The sequence below is a fragment of the Ovis aries genome, chromosome 4 (genome assembly GCF_016772045.2).
Source record: "Ovis aries strain OAR_USU_Benz2616 breed Rambouillet chromosome 4, ARS-UI_Ramb_v3.0, whole genome shotgun sequence".
Classification (NCBI taxonomy): domain Eukaryota; kingdom Metazoa; phylum Chordata; class Mammalia; order Artiodactyla; family Bovidae; genus Ovis; species Ovis aries.
In genome coordinates this window covers 78807391-78831691 of record NC_056057.1, presented here as the reverse complement: position 1 = coordinate 78831691, position 24301 = coordinate 78807391, and the positions used below count along the sequence as shown (strand labels likewise).

The following is a 24301-nucleotide window of genomic DNA, read 5'->3' as shown; positions in this document are numbered from 1 at the left end:
TTTTCCATGTATGGGAAGAGATAAGACTCTGGGGTCATTGGAATCCTTCCTGAGATATGCATCTAACTATCTAGGGGCCCGCTCATCCAAAGCACAGAGTGCTTCGTTCTGTTTCCATCCAGATGGTGGGTGACTGCTGTGGGCTGTGAGTTAACCCTTGTAGAACTGGGTGGTGAATGACACTTTTTTTCCTTTGTTCACACATCTATGATTTTTTTTTTTTTGGTCTGTTTCAGAGTCTTTCACAACTTTTCTTGTAGAGGATTGAATTATTAAATCATCCCTTACTTCTTTTTTAAAAATATTTATTTGTATTTATTTGGTTGCCCCAGGTCTTAGTTGCAGCATGCTGTATCTTTAGTTGGGGCATCTGGGCTCTAGCTCCCTGACAAGGGATCAAACCCAGGCCCCCTACATTGGGAGCACTGAGTCTTAGCCACTGGATTACCAGGGAAGTCCCCATCCCCCACTTCTTGAAATCAGTTTGATGAAAAAGCAGAACTCATGAGCTAGAATCATAACACCTGCTTGATCTTATTCACCCATCTTCACAGCAAGCATGCTGGGAGGGACAGTTTGCTTGCTCCCTGATGAAGATTCAAGCAGTGCCACGACTTCTGTGATCACAAATAAGTAATAGAGAGCACCATTGATAACTTTATATCTGAAGTCTCAATGTAGGAATTAAACTTGACAAGACCCAGGTAAACATCAAAATTGAACACCTCTCGGGTGAGTTGCGTTTCCTCTTGTTTGCCTTCTGGAGGGACTATGGTCAGGTCCCCTTTCTCCCTCACCTCCTCCCACCTCCCCAGCCTGTAGTGGGGGCGGGGTACTGCATGGGGCTTGGAGGTAGGAAGGAGTCAGGCAAGGAAGGATTTCCTGTGTTCTAGGTCTTGCCCTCCCCTCTGCACCCTCCTGCCCTCTCCTCTCTCCCTCTCTGCTGCTGACACTCTGGAGGTTGCCCTGCTGCCCCTCCTGTTCCCATGATTAGGCTGGGTGCCCCCAGCTCCTGGTTTCTGCAGGTGAGGTAGGGGACGAACATGCACATTTCCCTCCAGAGAAACCCTCTCCTCTCTCCAGCAGCCTCATCTTTTCATCCGGAGGCATGAGGCCAGTTTCAGAGTACTTCCCTTAGCACCTGTGTGTGCTCCAGCCCCTCCGTTGGTACCAGGGCGCCTCGTTTGTGTTTTCACATGGGTCCCTCAGTGCCTTTCACACAGGGCCCAGCACACCACATGCATGTGCAGAGAGGCCCACCTGAGCCTGGGTGCAAAGATGGGGGCTGTGAGGGGGAGGGGGTTCCCAGGAGGGCAGAGTCCCTGGGCCATTGGCAAATGTTTGCTGAGCAGAAAAACCTCATGTGCCTCATTCTGGGCCTAGTGGAGATAGGCATAAAGGCCCCTGTTTCCTCTCCTAGAGGACTGGCCTTGAGTGCCATGCCCACCCTCGCAGGCCTCAGTGTCCTCATCTATAACCTGGGCACATCCGCGTTCATAGGTCACAGGGCAGTGTGGGGTGCATGCAGGGGGCTGGCAAGGGCCAGGCTAGTTGTCACAGCAATCTCTGCATTGGCCCCTCAGCTCACCTCAGCGCCCCCACCCCATCTGCCATAGACAGGCCACCACTGAGATCTAATTCGGAAATAGCATTTATTGAGGTGTCCCCACAGGCCTGGCCCTAAGTCCCAGCCGCTGGCACCTCGGGCTCACTCCTCCTTCTCGTCCCCGTGGGTGATGATGTAGCACAGGGACTTATAGTCGATGTTCCCTGCCAGGTCCATGGGCGTCAGGGCAAACATCTGCTCCACCTGCGGAGGCGCTGGTCAGAGTGATCTGACGGAGGCCTGTGACCTTCACCCTGTCCCTGGGACCATGCACTGCCCCTCAGCTTTTCAGGCGGAGGTTGGGGCAGGAGTGAGGGGTGCGGTGGGTCACAGGGCCCACCCTGCCCACAGAGCCACCTTCCCTCCCGTGTTGCTAAGAAGCAGTTTTTCGGATGCTAAGGTTCACTGCGCTCTCACCCCTGAACCCCTGCACACAGAGCTCACCCAGCCTGCACACCTCCTCTGACTCCACTTCCTTCACCCTCCAGATTCCAACAGAGGCAGCACCTCCTCCAGTAAGCTGGGCTCTAAGCCCACGAGGGCAGTGGGTCACTGAGGCCCCCACCGCCTGGACCCTGTGGGATGGAGCCCTGTGAAGGGGTCCAGGAGGGATGGTTGAAGGACCCCAGAATCCTCACCTCAGCTGGAGAGAACTTGTCTGCCTGGGTCAGGAGAAGCTGCTTGAACCTGAGGGAGTAAGTGGGAGCAGTGGGGAGAGCGTGGTGCGGCTGGCTGCACAGGGAGGGGATGGAGGCTCTCACAGCTCCCCTCAAAAGCAGAGAGGACCCCAAAGGACAGGTGGCCACCCTCACAAGGGGACCCGCCTCCCTTCCTGCTTCTAGCACAGTGCCCCCAGCCGCTCACTCCATTGTCCCACTTACTCATCCTTGTTCACCACGCCTTTGCCACTGGGGTCAAAAAGGCGGAAGGCGCTCAGGATGGCTTCTTCGGGGTCTGTCCCTGGGAAGCCAAGGGAGGCAGGTGAGCACCCGCACTGCCAGCTTCCCAGCCCCACCGAGGAGGAGCCCAGGCTGGGGAGGGAGCCTTACAGATCCCAGAGAGGGGGGAGGGTGCCGATACAAAGTGCTCCTTTGGGCTCAGAGACGCTGGGATCGGCTGTCTTTCTGAAATGCCGGGCTTGGCCAGGAGGTTGGGACTGGGGATTTGGGAGTGAAAACGAAGGCATATTTCCCAGCCCTGAGGCTTGGGGTGATCAGTGCTCATGGAATGCAGAGGTGGGCCCCACATCCTCTGGGTGGGCAAGGGCCAGATGGGGTCTGGACAGGTTCTGGGTGGGACTCAGGCCAGGTCCAGGCAGGGTCAGGTGGAGTGCACACTTGCTGCCCAGCCAGGGACTCCAGACCTGCCCCTGGCTCACCATTGAGCTTCTCCCCAAACAGTGTGAGGAAGACAGTGAAGTTGATGGGCCCCTTCCCTTCCTGCAGCATGGCGTCCAGCTCCTCTTCTGGAACATTCACCTTCCCTGTGGGGGTGTTAGACAGACACAGGGCCCTTGAGTCCCTGAGTAGGGCTGGGTTGCCCCTCCCCAATCCTAGCCACCAAGGGTAGAGAACGCTCTCTGGGTGGGGGAAGTGAAGTGGAAGGAAGGTGGTCTGGGGGTGGGTGGGTGGTGTGAGCCAGGACAGGAGTACAGGCCAGGCCAGCCCACAGCTCTGAGCCGGATCCCTGGTGTGAGAGGGGCTGGGCCAGGCAGGAGACGGGTGCCCTCACCAAGCTGAGAGTAGGTCTCTCTAAGGTCCGACTTGCAGATGATGCCGTCACGGTTCTGGTCGATGCAGCTGAAAGCCTGTGAGGTGGAGGGGCCACAGTCTCCAGCGGGAGCAGCCCACACCCCAGGCAAGGCAGGAGGTGAGGGGGTCCTGGGTGGTGGGAGAAGCAAGGACAGGGGCCAAGACCCCTGATCTACAGGGAAGAAGGGATGTATTGGGGGCACGGTCCCCAGATGGGGCCCAGGCTAATGGGAGTGGGGCACTCACTTCCTTGAACTCCTGGATCTGGGCTTGTTCGAACATGGAAAAGACGTTGGAAGAGCCTCGCTGGGCCTGCTTGGTGGCCGCGGCCTTGCCTCGGGTCCCTGCCTTCCTGCTGGCCTGCAACACCACAGGTGAGGATGGGTCCTCCCCCCAGCTCCCCAAAGACTCCCTGCCATGGACAACCCCAGAACATTCCTGGGAGAGCCGGGGCCCAGGGTCCTGCTTCTCTCCCTGGAGACCACCTCTCTGGGCCCAGCACAGGCACAGAAGTACCGGCTCCACGCCCCCAGCCCAGAGGACAGCACCTTGGAGGCTGCCGGCCTGGAGTCCCCCACCTGCCACTCACCATCCTCTCTCTCTGCAGCGGCCTGGTTGCCTCAAGGGGCCCACAGCCCCCTTTATATCTCAGCCTTATCACCTGGAATGCCAAATAAGTACAGGAGGAGAGGATAGGCCCAAACTTGGCAGCCTCTGCTTGAGCTGGGGGGAGACAGGGCCCCTGAGCAGATTCCAGCCACGTTCCCAGCGACCTTCAGGCCCCCGACAAACGTGTGACATGCAGTGTCCGCCCGTCTTGGCACTGTGAATGCACTGCCTCCTGAGAGCAGAGCAGGCTTGCAGCTCTCGCCACTCTAGGGCTAAATGAGGGGCCCCTGATACCCTCACCAGACTGTCCTTCCTGCAGTTCCAGCCCAGGCCACGGGGACAGATGGGGTGGGGCTGGCCTGAGGCCTCCACTGGGCTTGGGAAGGCAGTCAGAGGCTCTGAGGATGGTCTCTGGCCTGAGACCGGGGCAGGGGGTGTCTTAGGGATTCCCCGAGGTGAGGACATTTGGCTCTGGGCTCTCACCCCTCTGACCAAGGGGCCAAAGGCAGCCCTGAGCTGATGGCTACCCCAACCAGAACTTGCATGTGATGCTGTTGGAGCACGGAGCACTGCCTGGACCCCGAGCATCCCCTGTGATCCCCATGGAAGTGGGTCCCAAGCCCTTTTTGTGGAGCTCCACTATAGAGTGAGGGGCCTGGTCTCCCTCCACCTGTGCCAGAGCAGCAGCCTCTCAGCTCCCTGTGGACCCAGGGCAGCAAGGGGCTGGGGGGCTGGAGACCTGCCAGAGCAGGAAGAGTGGGCAGTTGGCAGCTCTCCTGAAACCAGAACAGGAGGGGGCCCATGGCTGTCCCTTTGCCCACTGAGGCGAGGATGCAGGGAGGCCAGCTAGGAGAGCAGGCTTCTCGTCCATCAGACTCAAGGTCCCTTTTGTGTAACAAGTATCTTGTAACACGACTTTTACTCTCCTGAAATGAAATTCATAGGCTATACCTATAACCTACCTCCACTGAGAATTTTAAACAATCAATACAGGGCCCTGAATCATAACATAAAGGACACCTAGAAAATAATTTATGGTAACATGAGATCCAATACTGCAGGTGAATGCTGGAACATGAGTACCTTAGTACTGATAATGACATCATCAAAGGCTCGCACAGACTTCCAATGCATCATTTATACTTCAGAGAACGAAAAAGATCAGAAGTAATTCCACATGTGGCATACCATAAAATGGGACAGCATCTCGAGGACATAAAAACTTAAAATCACAACTTTGGGTTAAGTACTGAATGAAACCACGTAGTCATTCCAGATTTGCTGGTTTCTCTCATTGAAAAGTGAGTGTAATACACACTACACATGCACGCTCAGTCACTTCAGTCATGTCAGATTGTGTGATGCTATGGACTGTAGCCCACCAGGCCCCTCTGTCCATGGGATTCTCCAGGCAAGAATACTGCAGTGGGTTGCCATGCCCTCCTCCAGTGGGTCTTCCTGACCCAGGGATTGAACCCACGTCTCCTGCATTGCAGGCAAATTTTTTAAACCACTGAGCCACAGTCGAAGCCCTACTATGTATAAGATAATCAACAAAGACCTACTGTATAGCAAAGGAAACTCTACTCAGGATTCTGTAATAACTGAGAGGGGAAAATAATCCAAAAAAGAATGGATATATGTATATGTATAACTGAACCACTTTGCTGTATACCTAAAACTAACACAACATTGTAAATCAATGATGTGCTAAGTCTCTTTAGTCATGTCCGACTACTCCAACATAAAATAAAAATTAAATTAAAAAAGATAACAACACCCAAAAACCTGAAAAAAAAAAAAGTGAGTGTATGTTAAAATCTTACAAATACATGTTCATATGTAACTGGGTTTGTGTGTAAGAAGGTCTTAGCCCTGAGGCTTGGCTGATGTGAAATAGGCATTTCTTTCAGAAGCAAACTTGAAAGAATCACAGAAATCATGTGACTTCTTTTTAAAAAAATATTTATTTGGCTGCACTGGGTCTTAACTGCAGCCCACAGGATCTTTAGTTGCAGCATGAAAACTCTTAGTTGTGGCATGTGAGATCTAGTTCCCAGACCAGGGATGGAACCCGGCCCCCTTCATTGGAAGTGCAGGGTCTTAGCCCCTGGACTACCAGGGAGTCCCCATGTGACTTCTGATAATTCTGTCTCCGACACCTTCCATCACTGTCACAACAGGGACTCCCTGCTGAGACCAATCTGTAGCAGGACCAGTTCCCAGAGATCAGCCCTGTTCCCCTTCTTAGAGTAGCCCCACTCCCTCCAGGATAGTACCTGGAAGCTCTCAGAGACCTCAGAGCTGCTGAGTGATTACAGACAGGTGGAACCACACCCTGAATCCCACAGGCTGGTGGGCAGAGGCCTGGTTAAGTCCAGGACCCCTGACCACACCCCCGCACACCGTCCCATGCCATTCCTGTTCCTTCAGCCTTGTGTGTTACTCTCCATACTCCCTAGCATGGCTCACCAGAGAGGATGGCAAATTTCAAGACACACCTTGGCCTGCAGAGTGTCCATGTGCACAGGATCACGTCTGTATGTGTGCTGTCCCACAGTCTCATACACAGAGGTCAAAGAACAGTAGACAAGGTCATGTTCTAAACTTTTAAAATTTTAATTAAAAAAAAACACCCACACAGTTCCAGGTTGGGCATGGATATGCTCGTGTGGTACATGGAAGTCTGCTGAGAAGAAAGAGGCCTAGCTTGTCCCTTGGGGTGTGTGCTGAGTGCTGCTGGGCTTTCTGAGTGCCCAGGGCCATGGGATCCCAGAGATGCTCCCAGGCCTGTCTGTGGGTGGGGGGACTCCTCCTTTACCTGGGCCCCTCTGGGCAGAGGCTTTGGAGACTCTGTCTCCTGCATCTTCTGTGAGAGTCCATCCCAGAACCACAGACCACTCAGGGATGGCAGGATGGGAGGGAAAAGGCTGCCATCTCCAGGCCTCGGGGTACATACAGCCTCTACAGTGGAGCTTGTCCCTTCCATTTCCCGGACCTGAGTGATCAGCAGCTCCCCGGGGCCCCTGTGGAATCCAGGTCTAGGTCTGGCCAGGTGATGAGGGTTGCCTCCCCACGCAGGCTGAGCTCATGGGGAAGCCAGGCCATAGTAAGGTCCAGAGGGCACCCCCTTCTCAGAGCCAGGGCTGAGCCAGGCTGAAAGCTTCAAGAGACAAGCAGTGCAGAAATGCAACAAAATCCTGAGTGAATAACTTCCTTCTAGGTCCTTGATTTCAGCAAGAAAGGCGAGGTACTTTGAGGGTTCTCCGTTCCTGTTCATTTCTGCTCCCAACCCAGTCAGGGCCCTAGGGCTATCTCACCAACTGACCCTGAGAGAAGGGGCCTGCCTGGGCCCTCCCCAACCACTCCAGAGGCTTTCCCCCCATCTTCTGGAGGTGACAGCTGGGATGGGAGGCATCCAAGGTCCTCACAAGGAGAAGCCTCTCTATTGGGCCAGGTTGGGGGGACTTGTAAGGAGAGTGTCCCCTGGAGCCCAGGTCCAGTAGCCGGCCACAGCTTCCTTCCTGTCTTGCAGCCTTCTTCTTACTGGCCCAGCATGCAGGCCTTCTTACAGGCCACCGCGGAGATCAAGGCCGCGCCTCGGCCGCTGCCCTCCTCCGACTCAATGAAGGTGATTTCACAGCTGGGCGTCAGCCTGCGCACGATGGCGTGGAACCGCTCCTTGAAGCTGCGTAGAGGGGAAGCTTGGCTGCTGGTACCGCGCTGAATGCACGCCAGGGGATAAAACGAGGGAACCCTCCTCCTGCCTCTGGGGGCCAAGGGACTATGGAGAGTTTAAGAATTCTCGAGACCTCAGAGAGCTTCCCTCTCAGCCTGAGTATCATAGATGGAGACCAACGCCCGGGTTCTACCCTAAGGATGCAACTCACAGGGGGCAGGCTGGACCAGGGTTGGACCGGCAGAAGGCCGCGCGGGCTCACCTGGGGTGCAGCTTGTACACGGAGCCGTCCACGCCCACGGTGATGCGCATCACGTCCTCGCTGCGGCTCTCGCGCATCCGGTTGATGACTCCAGCCAGTCCCGCGGCGCACATGTGCGCGGCGCGCGTGGACACGCTCTCGCAGGCGCGGCGCACGATGTCACAGTCAGCGGCCGAGGGTCGCAGCCCTAGCGTGCTCAGGATGTTGTAGATCTGCTTGCGGTCACCAGAATCGCTGCGGGGAGGGGATGAGAGGACATTGCGGGAGGGTCTCTTGGTCTGGGACCAGCCAGATCCCCACCGCGGCGGCCTCTGCCCCTTCCCCTGCCCACCTCTCCAAGGCAGAGAGCTTGGGTCTCCGAGTCCCGAGGGGAGCGGGTCTGACTACGCCAGGGACCAGCAGTAATTTGGTCATTACTCGTCTCTCTAAGCTCAGGGTCTCCGCCCTAAAGTGGACAACTGCCGCGACTCTGGACTGTTGTGTGGATGAAAAGAGACTAGGTCCACGGCGGGTCGGGGAGCCGCAAAGGGGAGGTGTGGTCTCCGTCGACTGTCCTGAGGGGAGTTCCTCTGGGAGCCGGAAGCCACACCTGCCCCCGGTGCCGCATCCCTGGACTTAGCCGGTCCTGAGCCCCTACGCCCTGCGCCTTGCCCTCTGAGCCCGGCTCCCCGCACACGTCCCAGGACCTCACCGCTACCCTGGGACCCAGATTCAGGTCCCTGCCCCGCCCCCTGCCCCCTGAGCTCCGCCCAGGCCCCACCCACACTTGGAGCCCCGCCCCCTCGACTTCGCGTTATGGGTCCAGGAACCTTTGCGAGCACACCGCCGCCAGTACCCCACCCCTATCCCCTGAGCGCCCCGCGCACCTCTCCACCTGAGACACGAAGCGTGTCTCGAAGGCGCCGCGCGTGCGCAGCTGCTCCGAGGCCTCTCCGTGGAAGAGCAGATTCTCGTCCACAAGCTTCAGCAGCACAAGCCGCACCAGCTCGCCCATGTACTTGCCACCAATGAGCTTCTCGTACCTGGGCAGAGGAGGACAGCCGGGTCATTCCCCACAAGGAGGTCCCCACGAGCAGATGGAGATCGGCCACTGCCCCATCACAGCCAAGAGGAGGCCAGGTGGGACGCTGTGACGCTGGGTTCAAGCCCATTCCGGCATTAATCCACCTGGGCTTTTGGGGCCTTGGGACAATGCTCCATGGTGGGCCTACAGGTCAGTCCCTCTAAGACCTTCCTCCTGAAGGACTCTGAGCTGAGCCCACTTCGATCTCCCTGCATGTATGTGATAGGAGCTCTTCTCATCACCCAGAGACAGTTGGGGAAGCTCAGGCTCAGAGGGGCTAGTGGCCAGCCTGGAGCAGGCCTCTGCACACTTGCTAGGGCTCCTAGGGTCCCTGTGCTCCTAGAATCCACCGAGTTGGGACATCAGCCCTAGAGTCTGTGGGGCTCCAGTGTTTTCCTCTTTCATTGAATACTACCGACCTCCCTGAGGTTTAGGAGAGCCAGAGAAGAAGCTCAGGTGCCTGGCGCAGGGTAGGCAATTGATAAAGGAAAGCTCTGACAAGCTCTGTGAACCGGCAACATCCTCCAGATTACTCTGATTCATTCTGGTAACTTGTTCAGAGCTGTGCTTTGGGGATCTCTTGATTAAGCCCAGTCAGCGTTGCTGGGGCTTCTCAGTCTTCCTATGCCAGTGGTCACCTGCTGGAACAAGGGAGGTCCCCGCTCATCTGTCCATAGGCCCTCTTTTTAAAGACTAATCTTGGCATCTCTCACTATTTACAGTTCACAGAGGGGCACACACGTCTGAGCTGAAGAGAGGAGCCAGCTTATGAAGAGATTGTCAGTTTGCTTTTCCCCAGAAGTGTTTAAAAACAAGCCCATTATCTGCAGGCTGGCCCCATCTGCCGCATGGTCGGGGGAGGGGTGATCCTTACAGCTGCTGCCCAGGGTTCAGGGAGTTCTCGTCCACCACGCGGTCGTACTCCAGCAGGAACTCGTCCAGCTCGCCTGAGTCCCCAAAGGCGCCCCACTCGGTGTTGACACACATGCGGCCCTCATCCCCTTCCACCAGCTCCACGTTCTGCATCTCCTCCATGTAGCAAGCGTTGCAGCCCGTGCCTATGGGAAGTGGCATCGTTGGATCCCACCTGGGATGCCAGCTGTCCTGGGTGCATCGCCCCTGCAGGAAGCCCTGTGTGTCTTCCCAGCTTCTTTGAGCCCTCCACCCTCACCACTCCCTCCATCCCCCTGCAGCAAAGGAAAACGAGCTCTCCCAGGAGCTGGAAGGTCTGGGTTTGCTGTGTGACCTCAGGTAGATAAGCCCACCTGCCTGGGTGGTTCTTCTTCCCCCAAAGAGGTTGGTAACACCTACTCCCCCTGTTACCTGGAGTTGAGAGAAGTGAGGGAAAGAATATATGTTAAAGTGCTTTGCCTATTACAGATGGGTGTGGAATGGTATGATTTTGTCTTGTCTGTGCATCCCTCTGTTTTCTGGCACTTTCTAAACATTTATTTGAACTTCTCTGTCTCAGCTTCTGTTCTTTTTTGAGTGGGGCCACCCAGAGGTCAGGCTTCCCAGGTGGCTCAGTGGTAAAGAATCCATGTGCCAATGCAGGAGATACAGGAAGTGTGGGTCCAGTTCCTGGGTTGGGAGGATCCCTTGGAAGAGGAAATGGCAACCCACTCCAGTATTTTTGCCTGGAGAATTCCATGGACAGAGGCGCCTGGCAGGCTACGGTCCATAGCGTCGCAAAGAGTTGGACACGACTAAGCGGGTGAGCACGCACGCACACACCCAGTGGTGACTGAGGCAGCGTATTGGCCCATGTGAGCAGCACACAGGTCACTGCAGGTGGGCCTGGCCATGGAATTTATACTCTGCAGGGTCCCATACAAAGTGAAAACATGGAGTCCTTTGTTCATAAATTGAGCTTCAAAATAGTGACAGCGGAGCATCAGTCTGAACATGACTGCACACCCCTCAAGCTGTGAGGGACAGCCACTCAGTCATGCCAACCTCTTACCAGCAGTGGAGCTGCCTGGGATCCAGGCCCAGTGATGCTGGGCCTTCCAAGATTTTGTGGGGAAAAAAATACAGAAATCCAGACTTTGACGTGATTCCTCCCAATTTTTAGGTCTTGGTAATTATCATAAACATGTGTTTAACCGCAGAGCAGAGACACCAAGACTGTTGCAGGGCGAATGTGATCACTGTCCACACTACCATCTCTGCTCCAGAGGCGAGCCTGAGGCCATCGGCCACAGAGCCCAGGTGGAGGTGTGCTGGGGAACTGACCCAGGCAGTTCTCTCTCCTCTCAGGGACGAGAGAGCCAGGGCCCCTGGGGCTTCTGTTTAGGGGTGAACTTAACTTTCAGCTGGAAGGTGAGGGTGGAAGGAAGAAAAGTGAGAAACTAGAGGAGAGGCAGAGTCGACCAGGCCGCCCCTTAGGACATGTTCATACAGTTGCAGAGAGATGGTAAGAACATGAATACTGAAGCCCTCAGGGCTGACTCTGAAGGGGCCGTAGAAGCAAACAAACTTAACGCTGCCTTTCTGGGTAACCAGGGCCCAGAGAGTCCAGGGAAATACCCACACGCCTGTGTATTCAAGCATTACAGTAAACACTGTAAAGGCCTCGGGAACTTCTGGGAAAGGCCCACGGTTGGTGGGAAGGGCCCACTGGGGCCCACATTGTCCCCTTTCCTGGTACCTGCCTTCATTTCTGGCAGAGCGGCCGGCTGCCCTGGGGTGCGGTAAGACTGTCCAGGAAGGGATGACGCCACTCAGGTTTATCCTCTTCCACTTGGACAAATCTGTCCAGGTTGGTCCATTTACCAGATGAGGTGATTTAATTAAATCCTGATGGGCCAGGTGGACATGCATGCAGCTGGTGTGCCATTTGAGGCAGTGACTTGCGAGTGTTGAAATGCTTGCTACCAATAAATAGCACGTGCATTCGGGACACCCATGCTGCTCACAAGACCACCCTGGGCTTCAGCACCTTGGGTGGCCGTGACTGGTGCAAAGGCCCTGTGTAGCCTGCTGTAGATGAGAAGCCTCAGCTCTGTCTTTGGGTGGCTGGGGCCCTTGGGTCAGACAGGGCGTGCATCCTTACCCACAATCATGCCAACCTCACACCGGCGGTCTTCATAGTAGCAGGAGATCATTGTGGCCACAGTGTCATTCACCATCGCCACCACGTCCATCTCAAAGTCCTGCCAAGAGGTGGAGAGACAGTGGTGACAGGGCTGGATGGGGGTGGGGGTCTCAGCTTAGCGTGCTCCGAGCCATTCCAGCCAAGCACAGGAGGCAGAGACCCCTTCCTGAGGGGACACCCAGCAGGCCCTCGCTAGCATCCTGGCCTAAGGTGGGGGGAGGAGCGTCCAGGGCAGTCACAGGGGCAGGTGCAGGTGCCACTTACACCTCTCCGTTTGATGGCATCTCGCAGGAGCCCCACAATGTTGTTGCCTTCTGCTCCCGAGGCCTTGAAGCCCTTGGTCCAGTTGAGAAGGATGCCCTGTGGGGAGAGGAGGGTCTCAGTGACTGGGGATGCTGGGGGTAGGTGTGAAGGTATGGGAGCTAACTTGGACCACAGGGATGTCCACCCGCTTTATTTATTTATTTTAAATTTTTGGCCACACGGCTCAGCATGTGAGTTCTTAGTTCCCCGACCAGAGATCATTGGAAGCATGGGATCTTAGCCACTGGACCGCCAGGGAAGTACAATGTGTACCCGCTTTAAAGCTGAGGAAACTGAGGCTCAAAGCAGCCATATAACTTTGGAAAGTGTTGGAGACAATTCTCTATATCTCAAATTTCTGCAGAGCTAGGTTCCAGCCAATTTAAGGATGCCTGTATAGTTAAGCCTAGAGTCATTATCCCTGAGTAAGGAGGAGGTCCGGAGGGGAGCAGCCGACGTAAGATCAGGGCTCCTCTCCTGTGTGCAGCTCCTGTGTGTGAAGGTCCCATCCGGCCCCCAATGTCCAGTGGGGACTGGGGATTGGAAAACCAACATAAGATGTTGCTCCCACAGCTGCTTCTGCCAGGAGTACCGACTTTGGCTTTCTCTCTGACCCAGAGGTCTCATGTGTTATGTATAATTGTGTATAGGTATGTATGTATAATTCACACATACATATATTTGTATAATTAATGTGTGTAGATGAGTATGTATCATTTACCTGTGGATGTGTATAAATATATATGATCACATGCATATACGCATGTAGGTATGATTGACATGTGTAAATATGCAGGTGTAATTTACACGTGTATATGTATATATACTCGATGTGTATAATTTACATGTATATATGAACGTATAATTGACATGTGTAGATATATACAAATATATAACTGACCTGTGTGTGTATATATGTATGTATAATATATTTATGTATAAAAATATGCATGTATAACTTATGTGTTTATATGTGTATAATCAGCATGAGTGCATACACATGTAATTTAACCACATGCAGTGCATGCATGTATAATTTATATGCACACATGTGATTCACATGCATAACTTGTGCACATATATACACATAATTTACATGTGTCTATGTGTGTGTATAATTTATATATGTGTGTGTATGTGTGGAGGCATGTATAACTGGTAGGCTAACTTACCTGCCAGAAGGCAGGGTAAAGCTGCAGCCTTGGGACATTGCCACCTCCCCAACAGAAAGTACAGCATAGTGATGACACGCTGGTGTGTTGGAGCCTGGCTGTCTGAGTTTGAACCCCAGTGCTGCCACTTCCCACTGTGGGCAAGTTGCTATGCCTCCGTTTCCTACTCTGTAATGGGGGTGTTACGCATACCTTATAGGGTTGCGAGGAGGCTTGAGGCAAATAGTAAGAGTCAGCTAACATTATGATTCTTTCCCAGAATCTCACAGGAGGTGAGTGACGGAGCTTGTTTGAATCCAAGGCTCTTTCCCAATGTGGGGTGCTGCATTTGAAAGCAGCCTAGGGCAGAGTTCATGGGCCCTTTTCTCTGGGGTGCCTGTCCACCCATCCATCCACCTCCACCCCTGCCCACCTCACACCTAGCCTTACCTTGTCGATGTCTTCATGCCTCACAGGAAAGGAGAAGGTGAAGCCCAAGGGCAGCTTCTTATGCTTCATCTGATGCTTATCCAGGAAGTCAGAGATGCACTCAGAGATGTAGTCAAAGAGCTGGAAGACAACACCAAGGTGGCCATCAGCTGCAGAGGGCGAGCCTGGTGCCAGGATGCTTCTCAGCCCTTGCTGAACCATAGGCCCCTGGAAAGCATGGCCTCTGGACCTGCCTTCAGTTCCCTGTTTCTTATCACCACTGCTTGTCGGGACTCAAGCAAGCCCTGGGCACGACCCCCATGCCAGAGTCCCACTGACAGCAGTCCTCAGGACAGGCAATGCCAGGACGATGGGCCTGGTCCCCAGCCCAGCTGTGCTCTGCCAGTCTGGCCCTCCCTGCTGGACCCAGCAGCATCCAGCCTCAGACTTTGGACAGAGGTGTATCCCTGGCTATAACTATGGTTTCTAGCTTCAACACTCAAAGTGTTCTTTGCTGCCTCCAAGTGTCCTGGCTGCCCAACCCCTGGACCTGCGAGGACTGGCCACCACCCCACTCACATAGGCCTGTCCACAGAGCTGGGCATTACTGAGTGCCTGCTGATCGATTAAGCTCCCCAGTGGGTTCCAGGCCCAGGGAGGCAACGACACTATCCTGCTTCCTTGATGCACGCCCAGTCCTGCAGCATTCCAGGGTATGGCAAGGACGAGGCTGCCATGGCCTGTCCCTCAAGGAAATTGGCTCTTAAAACCCTGTGCCTCAAGGAAATTGGCTCTGGCTCCAAGCACCTCCCCTAGGGCTCATTCTACTTCTGTGGTCCTTCTTGAGTCCTCCCCGTGGGCAGATATTATCATTGCAGTCATGCCCCCTGGCATCTGTGTTGGTGGAGGGTGAGGGAAAGCCACTTGGGGAGGAAGTAGAATGTATGCATGGACTGTGAGCCTGTTGGACCAGAGTGTTCTCTTGACTGCCCTACCATGTTTCTGATCCTTCTGGGAAACTGGGCAGTGGTGCGACTTGCTGGGTCCATGCCCCATGGCCATCCACCTAGGCCTCTCAGCTGCTTCCCCTTCCTGTAGCAGGGCCCCCTGAAGTTGGGCCCACAGCCACCTGCCCTTGATGAACAGGTAGGCCCTAACACCAGGACTAGCCAAGCTCCAAGATCCTGGATGGTCTTGACCCTGGTCCCTGCACTACCCCCCGCCCCAGCCCCTTGTTCCCTAGCCCAGGGTGCTCACCATCTCAGCAGTACCCGTCATGGCATCCTCGGGGATGGAGTACATCTGGTGCTTGGTCTTCACACTCCACTGTCCTGCCTCGCCTTCTCCCACCTTCACCAGCATCACCCGGAAGTTGGTGCCACCCAGGTCCAGGGAGAGGAAGTCCCCAACTTCTGCAGCCACAGACAGAAGTACATCAGTCTCACGGGCACTGCCTGGCAGGACCCCTGAGACTGGAGAAGAGGAGGTAAAGGCATGGGTGGGGGCACCGGAGGGGCCCCTGGTACCAGACCCCAGAGTAAACTGTGCAAAGGGTCAAAGGTGAACTGGGTAAGTCAGCAGGGATTCCTTGCCTTGGACTGAAGTCCCCCCAAGCCCAGAGCCCACCCGAAGATCTAGGAAAATGGCCCAGACTCAGGATTGGGCTGAGAGTCCCCCAAATGACTATAGGAAACCATTTTTCTCCTTGTGAAATGAAAAAAGCCAGTTTCTCTGAGGTCAGAATGAGCCTGAAGGCCCCAGGGCTGGGCCAATGGAGCCGAGAGTAAGAACAGGCTAGTGTCTGGGGCCCAGCACGCTGGGGCTGCTAGGGACAATCAGGGCTGCTGGAGCCAGGGGACAGATGCCTCTGGTTGAGGACCCGCTGGCTCCCTGTCCTGCGCCACGGTACCTGAGCCCTCTGGAGTGGAGCGCACGTAGGTGGGCAGCATCTTCACACTGGCCTCCTCGTGGGTCTCCAGCCTCAGGCCTCGGTCCATCTCCTTCTGCATTCGCCTCATCACCTTCTTCAAGTCCTCCTCCTGCAGCTGGAACTCTGCCAGGATCTGTTCCGCCTGCACAGGGAGGGGGATGGAAAGCAGTTGGGTGGGAGAGGAGCTGTGCAGAGTTGGGGAGAGGGGACCTGCAGAATGGGTGTTTCTCACCCACACTGAGGGTCTCCTTTTGCCCCCTCACCCTGAGTCCAGGATGACCCATCATTTCAAACTACTGCAGTTAAAACCAGTTGGAAAATTAAGACAGTGGCGTTCCAACACCCCGTCTAAATAAATGCAGCCTGGGGGCGAGGGGCAGAGGGCAGATGAAGCACCCGCTTTGTACCCCTGATCCAGGTCAGGGGAAGAGGGAGGTTCTAACCAGGAGAGTGGGTGAGACACAGGCTAGAGGAGTCTGTATGGAGGGCGATGGGCAGCTGGCATTATTGTCTAAAAGATCCAATCATTCTACCTCTACGAGTTTATGCTAAGGGAGTAAATGAGCCAGTGGTGCAAATTTTCATTAAGTGTTAGTCAAGGCACCAGTTAGAGGTGACACCAGTTAGTTAGAGGTGTCTGTTGGACTAAAGCATGGTGTCCACAGCCTGGAAGTTGCTGAGGCCATTAGAGGGAGGAAGGGTCCGTATATATAAAAGATAGATTCAATGTCACCATTCCTATGAGCATGGACAGCCTGGGCAAGGGTCTCCTCCCACACCCCTTCGTGGTGGCACGAGGTTGGGTGTAAACACAGTACCCATGCCCATGAATCCCCAGAAAGCAGAGACCCTGCTCTGACCTTACATGTGGACAGTGGTATGGCAGCCCTTCCTTCTTTGCACAATAGCATGTATTCATGCAGAAAAGGCCATTTTTATTCCCTGGATATTTGGACCAAAAAAGAAAGGGCAGATACTCAAATAAAAGCCATGGATCCACTCTTCAAAAATCTCAGCCTCTTTTGCTGGCAGTTTTCCTTGTGAGCTCGGGGGTGGAGATGCTCTGAATTCCAATAAGGAGACGACACAGCTATTTGCTCCTTCTTCCTCAGCTTTGATAGCCCACATTTTGTTGGGAGACTGGGAAGCTATCACCTTAAAGGAAGACAGCCCCTCACCAGGCTGAGGCAACATCCCATGACTGGGCTAAGCCAAGCCCCGTTATCCTGTCCTGTTTTAGCTGGTGATTTGGTTTATAGTTGGGCATGTGGTCCAGTTCTGGCCAATGACAGGTGAAGGGAAGCCTGTTTTTAGCAGGAGGAGGGCCCTCTGGGGAAGGTCAGTGCCCTGTCAACTTTGTATACACAACTATATAAGGGTGTGATAACCGGCACTTTAGCAGCTATGCTGAACCATGAGGAGACAAGGCTGAAGAGAAAAGGCTATTAGCATATTATAGATGGCAGTGAAGAGAGGCTAAGTGAGCTGAGCCCTGACATGCTGAGTCAGCCCTGGACCCACACACCTCCCTGTGCCAGTTGTGGAAACAAGCACTCATCACTTAAGGCCATGGTTAGTCAGGTGTTTCATTTCCTAAAGCCCAAAGAATTCTTAATGGATACAGATCCTTACTTAGGAACCAATTCTCTTACCAAGACCCCCTTGCTTAAAACTTAAATCCATGGAAGTTCACACAGGAATGGGGCTGACAAAGTCTACAACAAAGCACAGAGAATCAGACACCAGTGTTTGCTAAGCTATTCTGCAGCTCTGGGCATGGGGTGGGGTGCCCCTTGCCCCAAGGCTCTTCTCACAGGACACAGCTCTGGAGAAGGCCCCATGCTCTGTGAAACCATCCAGGCTGTCCTCAGAGGTCCACGCCTACAGTTTGGACCCCCCTCTCTCTCTCACACACACTTCCAAACATAAAACATGCCAAGAAGGAATAGTAACATTAACATTTGCTAAATCCTTGCAGTGTGCCAGGCGCTGAGCTGAATATACTACACAAGCTGCCTCACATCCCTGGCACAAGGGGAGGTGTTAGCATCTGCTCATCTTCTAGATGGTGGCCACAGGCAGCCAACACACAGCATGGGTCCAGCACCCAAGGCCAGGTACCCAAGGGCTGCCTGGCATCTTTCCCCAAACAGGACTGTGTGACGTCACGGGCTCTTATCAAAAGCAATGCTAATCCTGCAGAGGTCCAGCCCTCAGGCCCCGCTGGGTTTCATCCCCTCTCCTTCCATCATGGCAGCCTGTCCCATAGCTATAAGCCTGAACCCATGAGGGGTTGTGACCCAGTGGCTTCATTCTGTGTCCAGGCCCATGTGGGCACATGTTTGGAAAGGGGCTGGAAGGTTCCATGGTTGCAGACCAACACTGCAGGCCACAGACTGACATGGGCCTCCAGCTGACCTCCCCTCTGGCCGTGGGGAGCATCCTCCAAGATGGCTACAAAGCCCTTCCTTGAGTATCTGCAGGCACCACACTTAGTCAGCCTGCAACCCTGAGAGGAGGTGCTCCTAACTGCACAGTCCCCTCAGCTCTCAAGGCTGTGTGTCCAAGGGGGTATGGGTGGGGTTCAAGTCACAGGGAAGAGGTCTGCCCCACAGACCCCCCTGTGAACATCCCCAGACCCTGCCCAGGGTATCTCCTGCTTAATCCCTGGGACCCAAGCATTTTATTACCCCTACTTCCTTTCCAAAGCCACAAATCTAGACAGCTCAGAGCTGGTATTGAACCCAGGCGCTGGCCCGGGTGGCGCTGAGCCCACCTCCCCTCCCCACCCCACTGGGCTGCCCAGCCCTTCCCAGAGCCCAGGCTGGGTGTCCATGCACTCTGGCTTAAAGGTCTTGTTGAGCAGCCTAGGGACTGTGGGGAGTTGCCTGAGGAACCCCAAGAAGCCACCTGTGCCCCAGGTCACAGACAGAGCCTGTCCCCCACTCTCACCCCACAGCTGCACCCCTTCTTGCTCACCAAGAGGTCACAGGACACAGCATCAAGGCTCACAACTACACCCGAATACGGTGTGTGTGTGGGGGGTCTCCTGCCTGAGCAACTCTACTATGCTCCAGGCAGGGCCACCGCCGCCATCTGATAGTGCCGTGGCCCCCAGGATCCCGGCTTCTGGTGTCCCGGCCCTCTGGCTCTCCTGGGTGCTCCCATCTTGGCTCTCCTGGGATTCTCAAGGCAGGTCTCGGGTTGGCATGTTTGGAACTGCTTCCCCAGGAGTGTGTGGCAGCTGGCCCAGGATCACCCTCTGTGTGTACACACCCATCCAGTGGCTGCAGCTGGACACACATGGGGCTCACACTGCCCTCCAGGGCAATGGATGGGCTCTAAAGCTCACAGGGTGTTCAACATTTGCCTAGGGGTCCCATGCCCTGGCCCTCTGGGGCCCTCCCAGTACTATGCTGGGATGGGAGGCACTCTCACACCTTCACCTGTCTCATCCATCAAAAGGAAGCCCTGCAGCATGTCCTGCCTTCTTTCCTGAGCCAAGGAAGTAGGGTCCCAAAGTGCCGAGTATGGCATAAAGAGGGCAGTTGTCCTCAACCAAGTTCCACAGACCCAGCCCCCATCATCTCTGCCCACCAACTTGGCCCCTCCCACTTTGCTTCCAACCTATACATCCAATGGCTTTATCCAGACTTGTGGCTTTACAGACTATATGCATACTGATAGCTGTGCACTAGGAGGAGAGGTCCCACAGACCGAGAGGCATGGGTAGGGCTGGGGGAATCCACCTGGTCTTGGCATGTCAGTGTGTCTGTTAGTCAAGGAGAGATTGGTGCCAAGTAGCAGTTGGATTTGTGAGGCCAGTGCACAACAGACAGTCTGGCACTGTCAGCCCAGGAGCAAGTCCCCAAGAAGACACTGTCCACGGAGACCCCTCCTAGAGAGGCTGGACAGTGGAGGGATCGGCTGCCGCCTAGCTTCCATGCCTCCTTCCAGGGTGTCCAGCCCCTTCCTCACTTCTGCTGTCCCAGCCGTGGCCCCAGGGACCACTTACCTGGCTTTACAGTGACCCTTACCAGGTTCAAAGCTGTCTGGGCCCGGCTCCTTGTGGCTTCCATCGCCACTTCTCTGAGGGGCCAAGAGGTAGGTTTGGGGGGAGGTGGAGACACTCCTTCCTGCTGAGGCACAGGGCTGGCCTGTAGCCTGGAAGTCAGGGGCCCACCTGTGCAGGTATGGGCCATGGAGCAGAGAGCTGCCCACTCAGGCTGCCCGGGGCTTCTGCAGAGAGCATTCAGCAGGCAGCTGCTAAAATACTCTGCCTACTGCCACAGGTCAGACAGGGCCAAAAGGGCAAAGGAGGCCTGCGTGGGGTCAGGAATGACAAGGGCTGTGGAGTGGTACCCCATGCCTTCAGCCCGGGAGTGGAGATTTGTTGTCCAGATCTTCTGGAGAGGGAGCAGAACCAGTCTATGTCCCCTTCAGTCCTTGGGCGTCCAGGGTGGACAGTCTTCACACTGCCTAGGTCAGGAAAGCACATCAAAGATCCAGCAGGCCGGGAGGGGCTGTTGAGGGCCTGACCCTGTGCCGGATGAAGAATCTGAACCTGGTCTTGGTCTTGGACCATGGGGACCCCTGGCCAATTTTCCGCTGAGGTCTACACTGCACCTGGGAGGGGAGAGGCAGGCTGGTGGCAGGGAGGCCTGACCTGAGGACCTGAGCAAGGAAGACTCCTTGTGAAACTGGGGTGCAGAGGATGAGAGACCTCCTGAGACTCTTGGCTCCTCTCCTGTGCCCTCAATGCCCTGCCATTTGCCCAATCAGGCTGGTGGGTTGAATGAGGGGTTGGGGGGTGTGCCTAAGACATCGTTTAGGTCATTGAGAGCCAGGCTCAGTCCTGGGCTGAGGCAGGGGTAGGGGCTAGGGGTGAGGGTTGATGGTAATTGGGGGCTGGTAGGGGGGCCAGGAGGTGGGAAGGGGAGAGGTGGGGCAACTGTCGGGGAGTAGGTGGAGGCAGGGCACCACTCTGATGACTGGCCCCACCCTTACCTCAGGGCTATGCCCCCTCCTCCCTGCCCAAGTAGAAAATGCTTGTTTTCATCAAAGGTCTTCAACTGTAAATCATCAAAACCTGCCTCAGAAGGTGGAGAAGGTCATTCTTGCGTTTGGGGTCTGCAAAGTCCAGGCCAGCACTCACTTTGAGAACCATCCCTCCTCCCCACTCCCAGCTCCCTGCCTGGGAGTGAACTTGTCTAGTGGGACCTGCCTGCAGCTGCCAAACACTGCTAAAATTAGCAAGAGCTCACAAGTGGGCCGGGTGGCTGGGTAGAATGCCAGGCTCTCCAGCCAATGGCCAGTGTGGTCATCCCCAAGGAAGCTCTTGACATGATTGATCTCTTTCCTAAAATAGAGCGAAAAGGGCTTCACCAGACCCACATGTGACAGATTACTGTCCCACCAGATCCTGGCTCTGTGCCTCTGTCTTCAGAGAGTGGGCAGGACTCATCCCTGGGTTTGGAGTCCCCACACTGGCCTTCTGGACTGGCCAGACCAAGGAGCAGCTGCCCTTCTATTGGTCCAGGCTCACAGCACCTGAGAGGAGGATCAGAATCCCCCAGGCCTGTCCTCTGGGAGGCTGGAGAGGACAGGGCTGGGCAGAGATCAGCGGGTCCCTTGCTGGTTTGTTGGACTTCTGGGGCCCTCTCTGGCTTTCAGTTTGACCAGTGAGCATCCTTCCCTAGACCCCTTTCCTGGGCCTCCTCCTTGCACCTATGAGGGCAACACCCCCACTTGGCCACACTAGTTAATCCTTCAGAGCCAGACTCTCATGCCTCAGCCAGCTCTCCTGCGCTCCCACCACAGGAGGTGTGCCCTGTCTCATCGCTTCCCTTTCAGGTAAGGGAGTGACACCAGAGGGTCAGCACTGGGCTGGAGTCAAGAGTCACTGTAGCAAATGACAGACCTGTCCAGGGAAGAGAGGCCAGGAGAGGAAGGACATCAAAAATCATGGCTCCTGGGGGATACCCAGGACACAGAGTGGTCAGTATTGCAAGTGTTGTCCTGAGGATGTTGGATGAATGTGGTCTCTGCTTAGACTTTCTCAAAAATAAAAGCAACAGAGCTGCCCAGCAATGGGCTAGGATGTCTCAGCACATAGTGAGCTCCTGACTTAATGGGAGAGAGAGAGATATGAGGTATTAGAGAGAGTAGGTGCTGAAGGACTCCTATGTCCTAGTCAGTGTCCTCATCCTTTGGTTGCTCAAGGAGCTGATTGATAGGCATGATTTAATTTTCATTTTAATTTATCTCTAGGAAATAATCTAGCAAATCCGGTGATGGATATTCCAGGTTACTCTTTATAGGATCAAAAAATGAGACATAATCCACACACCCAACTTTAGGAAACTGGTTACATAAACTATGCTACATTTATATGCAAAATGATGATTGATCTGCCTCTGTTGGCATGGAATGATGTTAATGACATTTTGTTTAAACAGAATGTGGGACTTCCCTGGTGGTCCAGTGGCTAAGACGCCATGCTCCCTATGCGGGGGGGCCCGGGTTTGATCCCTCGCCAGAGAACTAGATCCCATATGCCATAGCTAAGAGTCCGAATGCCACGGTGAGGATTGAGTATCCTGTATGCCCCAACTAAGACCCAGCAAGCCCCCCAAAATAATTTTTTTTTTAAGGAGAGAACATGAGGGCTACCTTCTGAAACGTCCTCCAGTGAGCCTCACATCTGGCATTCAAGCTGCTGTGTAGGCTCCACCCATGCTGAATAGGTCTAGCCTATGTAACTAATAAGCTGTTGCAGAAATGATGGACTGTGAAATGAGAGGCTAGGCCAACAAAGACAACGAAGCTTCTGCTTTTCTCTATTGGCTTCTTCACTCTATGGAAAGCCAGCACCAGGTCATGAGGACACTCAGGTTCTATCAGGAGGTAGATAGTTTTTCTACTGAGAAAAACTGAGGCCACCTGCTAATGGGCATCTCCAACCTGCCAGGCAGGTGAGTGAACCACCTTGGGAGCAGGTCCAACAGCCCCAGTTGAGCCTTCAGATGATGCAGCCCCAGGCAACATCCTGACTGCAACCTCAGGAGAGATGCTGAGCCAGAACCTCCCAGCAGAGCCACTCCTGGATTCCTGACCCACAGAAATGCTGTGAGATAAAGTTTTGTTGTTTCAAGCCGCTAAGTGTTGAGGTAATTTTTCACATAGGAATAGATGACAAATACAGAGGAAAAACAGTTTAAAAATATAACACAATCCATTTTCCTCATATATATATTTAAATCTCTCTCTTTATTTTAGGCCACACCATACAGCATGTGGATCTTAATTCCCCAACCAGGGATTGAATATGTGCCTTCTGAAGTGGAGGCTTGGAGTCTTAACCACATCATGGAAGACCCTGTCATATACATGTATATGTGATATACACATGGGAGGAAATACAGGAAAATAGTAATAGTAGTTATCATGATCATGGAAATATGAGTGACTTTATTTTCCTCTTTGTTTATCTATATGTCCTGCGTTTTCTGCAATGGATTTGTACTAATTAAGTAGTATTTAAAAATCAAGTTAAAGACAAAAAGGATGGGCCTTATCTGCTTTCTTTGCACAGAGGCTCTGAGGCCCAGACTCTGAAGGATGGAGGCTCAAAGTTAAATGGGTCAAATTACCAGACTCCATATTCCGTGGGAAAGAAAGTGAGGCTGGAAGCTGGAGAATCCCGCCTGCAAGCCCCTTCCCCACTGGCCTGCCAGCCCTCCACATCAGCTGGGCAACAGTGTGGGTACTCCCTGAGCTGGTACAACAGGGCCTGCAGGTCAGTATGGTGTTGCAGGTGTTCACTTACAGCAGGGTCGACTGGAGGCTGGCTGCGCCCTTGTGTAAGGGCAGACCAGGGGCCTGGTGATGAGAGGGTATCAGGTAGTGTGGCCATGTCAGGGACAGAGAAAGGGGGAGATGAGCCAAGAGACAGCAGAGTGGGCTGGGACCTTGGTAACCACTGCTGGCAAGTACCCAGCGCCTTCCACAGGCCGGCTCCTGTGCTAGATGCTTACATGGATCACAACTGGCCGGCAAGCTCAGGGCAGTCATTTTAAATGCGGGAACGCTGGGGCTCCTGGGAGTGAAGGGATTTCTGATACACAGCAACCATCAGTGACTTAGCCAGGATTCCCCTCCAGCTCAGCCTAACTCCAGGTGTGCTGGAAGATTAGTCTGACTAGATGGGGAGGGTCCCTCCAGAGTTAAGCACATGCTGGGAGTCAGGAAGTAGCTCTGGAGCTGCTTCCATGATGGAGATGTTCAGAGGCCTCAGCTTCAGCCAGGGGAGGTGGGGAGGAGGGAGGGGGTGGCGAGGGGAGCCGAAGTGGCCACAGAGGTCTGTCCTGCAGAGTGCTTGCCTCTGACAGCAGGTGGGCCTGAAGGCCTGGGGCCAGATGT

At 54.4% G+C, this 24301-nt stretch overlaps 2 protein-coding genes and 1 long non-coding RNA gene across 4 annotated transcripts in view; 1 reads left to right on the top strand and 2 right to left on the bottom strand.

Moving 5' to 3' along the window:
- The first annotated feature begins 541 nt into the window (after window positions 1-541).
- LOC132659750 (uncharacterized) lies at window positions 542-10427 on the top strand. Its single transcript, XR_009600512.1, has 2 exons — window positions 542-732; window positions 7502-10427. It is a non-coding gene; the product is annotated as an uncharacterized LOC132659750 (long non-coding RNA).
- MYL7 (myosin light chain 7) lies at window positions 1634-3974 on the bottom strand. Of its 2 annotated transcripts, none has more exons than XM_012176969.4 (7): window positions 3947-3974; window positions 3604-3717; window positions 3338-3413; window positions 2985-3089; window positions 2488-2566; window positions 2245-2293; window positions 1634-1866 (listed from the first exon to the last, which is right to left on the bottom strand). In XM_012176969.4, the coding sequence occupies exons 1-7, from the start codon at window positions 3947-3949 to the stop codon at window positions 1789-1791; spliced, it is 504 nt and encodes a 167-aa protein (XP_012032359.1). In that variant the 5' UTR covers window positions 3950-3974; the 3' UTR covers window positions 1634-1788. The 2 variants fall into 2 exon arrangements, with proteins under 2 accessions (XP_012032359.1, XP_004008035.1); XM_004007986.5 differs by having other exon boundaries at window positions 1634-1810.
- The window catches only part of GCK (glucokinase), a 36003-nt gene continuing 18266 nt past the window's right edge, over window positions 6565-24301 (bottom strand). The window contains 9 exon segments of the mRNA NM_001287471.1: window positions 6565-7654; window positions 7908-8141; window positions 8774-8929; window positions 9845-10028; window positions 12026-12125; window positions 12332-12427; window positions 13972-14091; window positions 15208-15362; window positions 15860-16022. Coding sequence (NP_001274400.1) covers window positions 7510-7654; window positions 7908-8141; window positions 8774-8929; window positions 9845-10028; window positions 12026-12125; window positions 12332-12427; window positions 13972-14091; window positions 15208-15362; window positions 15860-16022 — 1353 coding nt within the window. The 3' untranslated portion in view covers window positions 6565-7509.

Coding starts and splice junctions, on each gene's coding strand:
- MYL7 (XM_004007986.5), bottom strand. Junction 2,567..2,984: donor GTTTGGGGAGAAGCTCAATG/GTGAGCCAGGGG, acceptor TTGGCTTCCCAG/GGACAGACCCCGAAGAAGCC. Junction 1,811..2,244: donor ACAAGTTCTCTCCAGCTGAG/GTGAGGATTCTG, acceptor GCGCCTCCGCAG/GTGGAGCAGATGTTTGCCCT.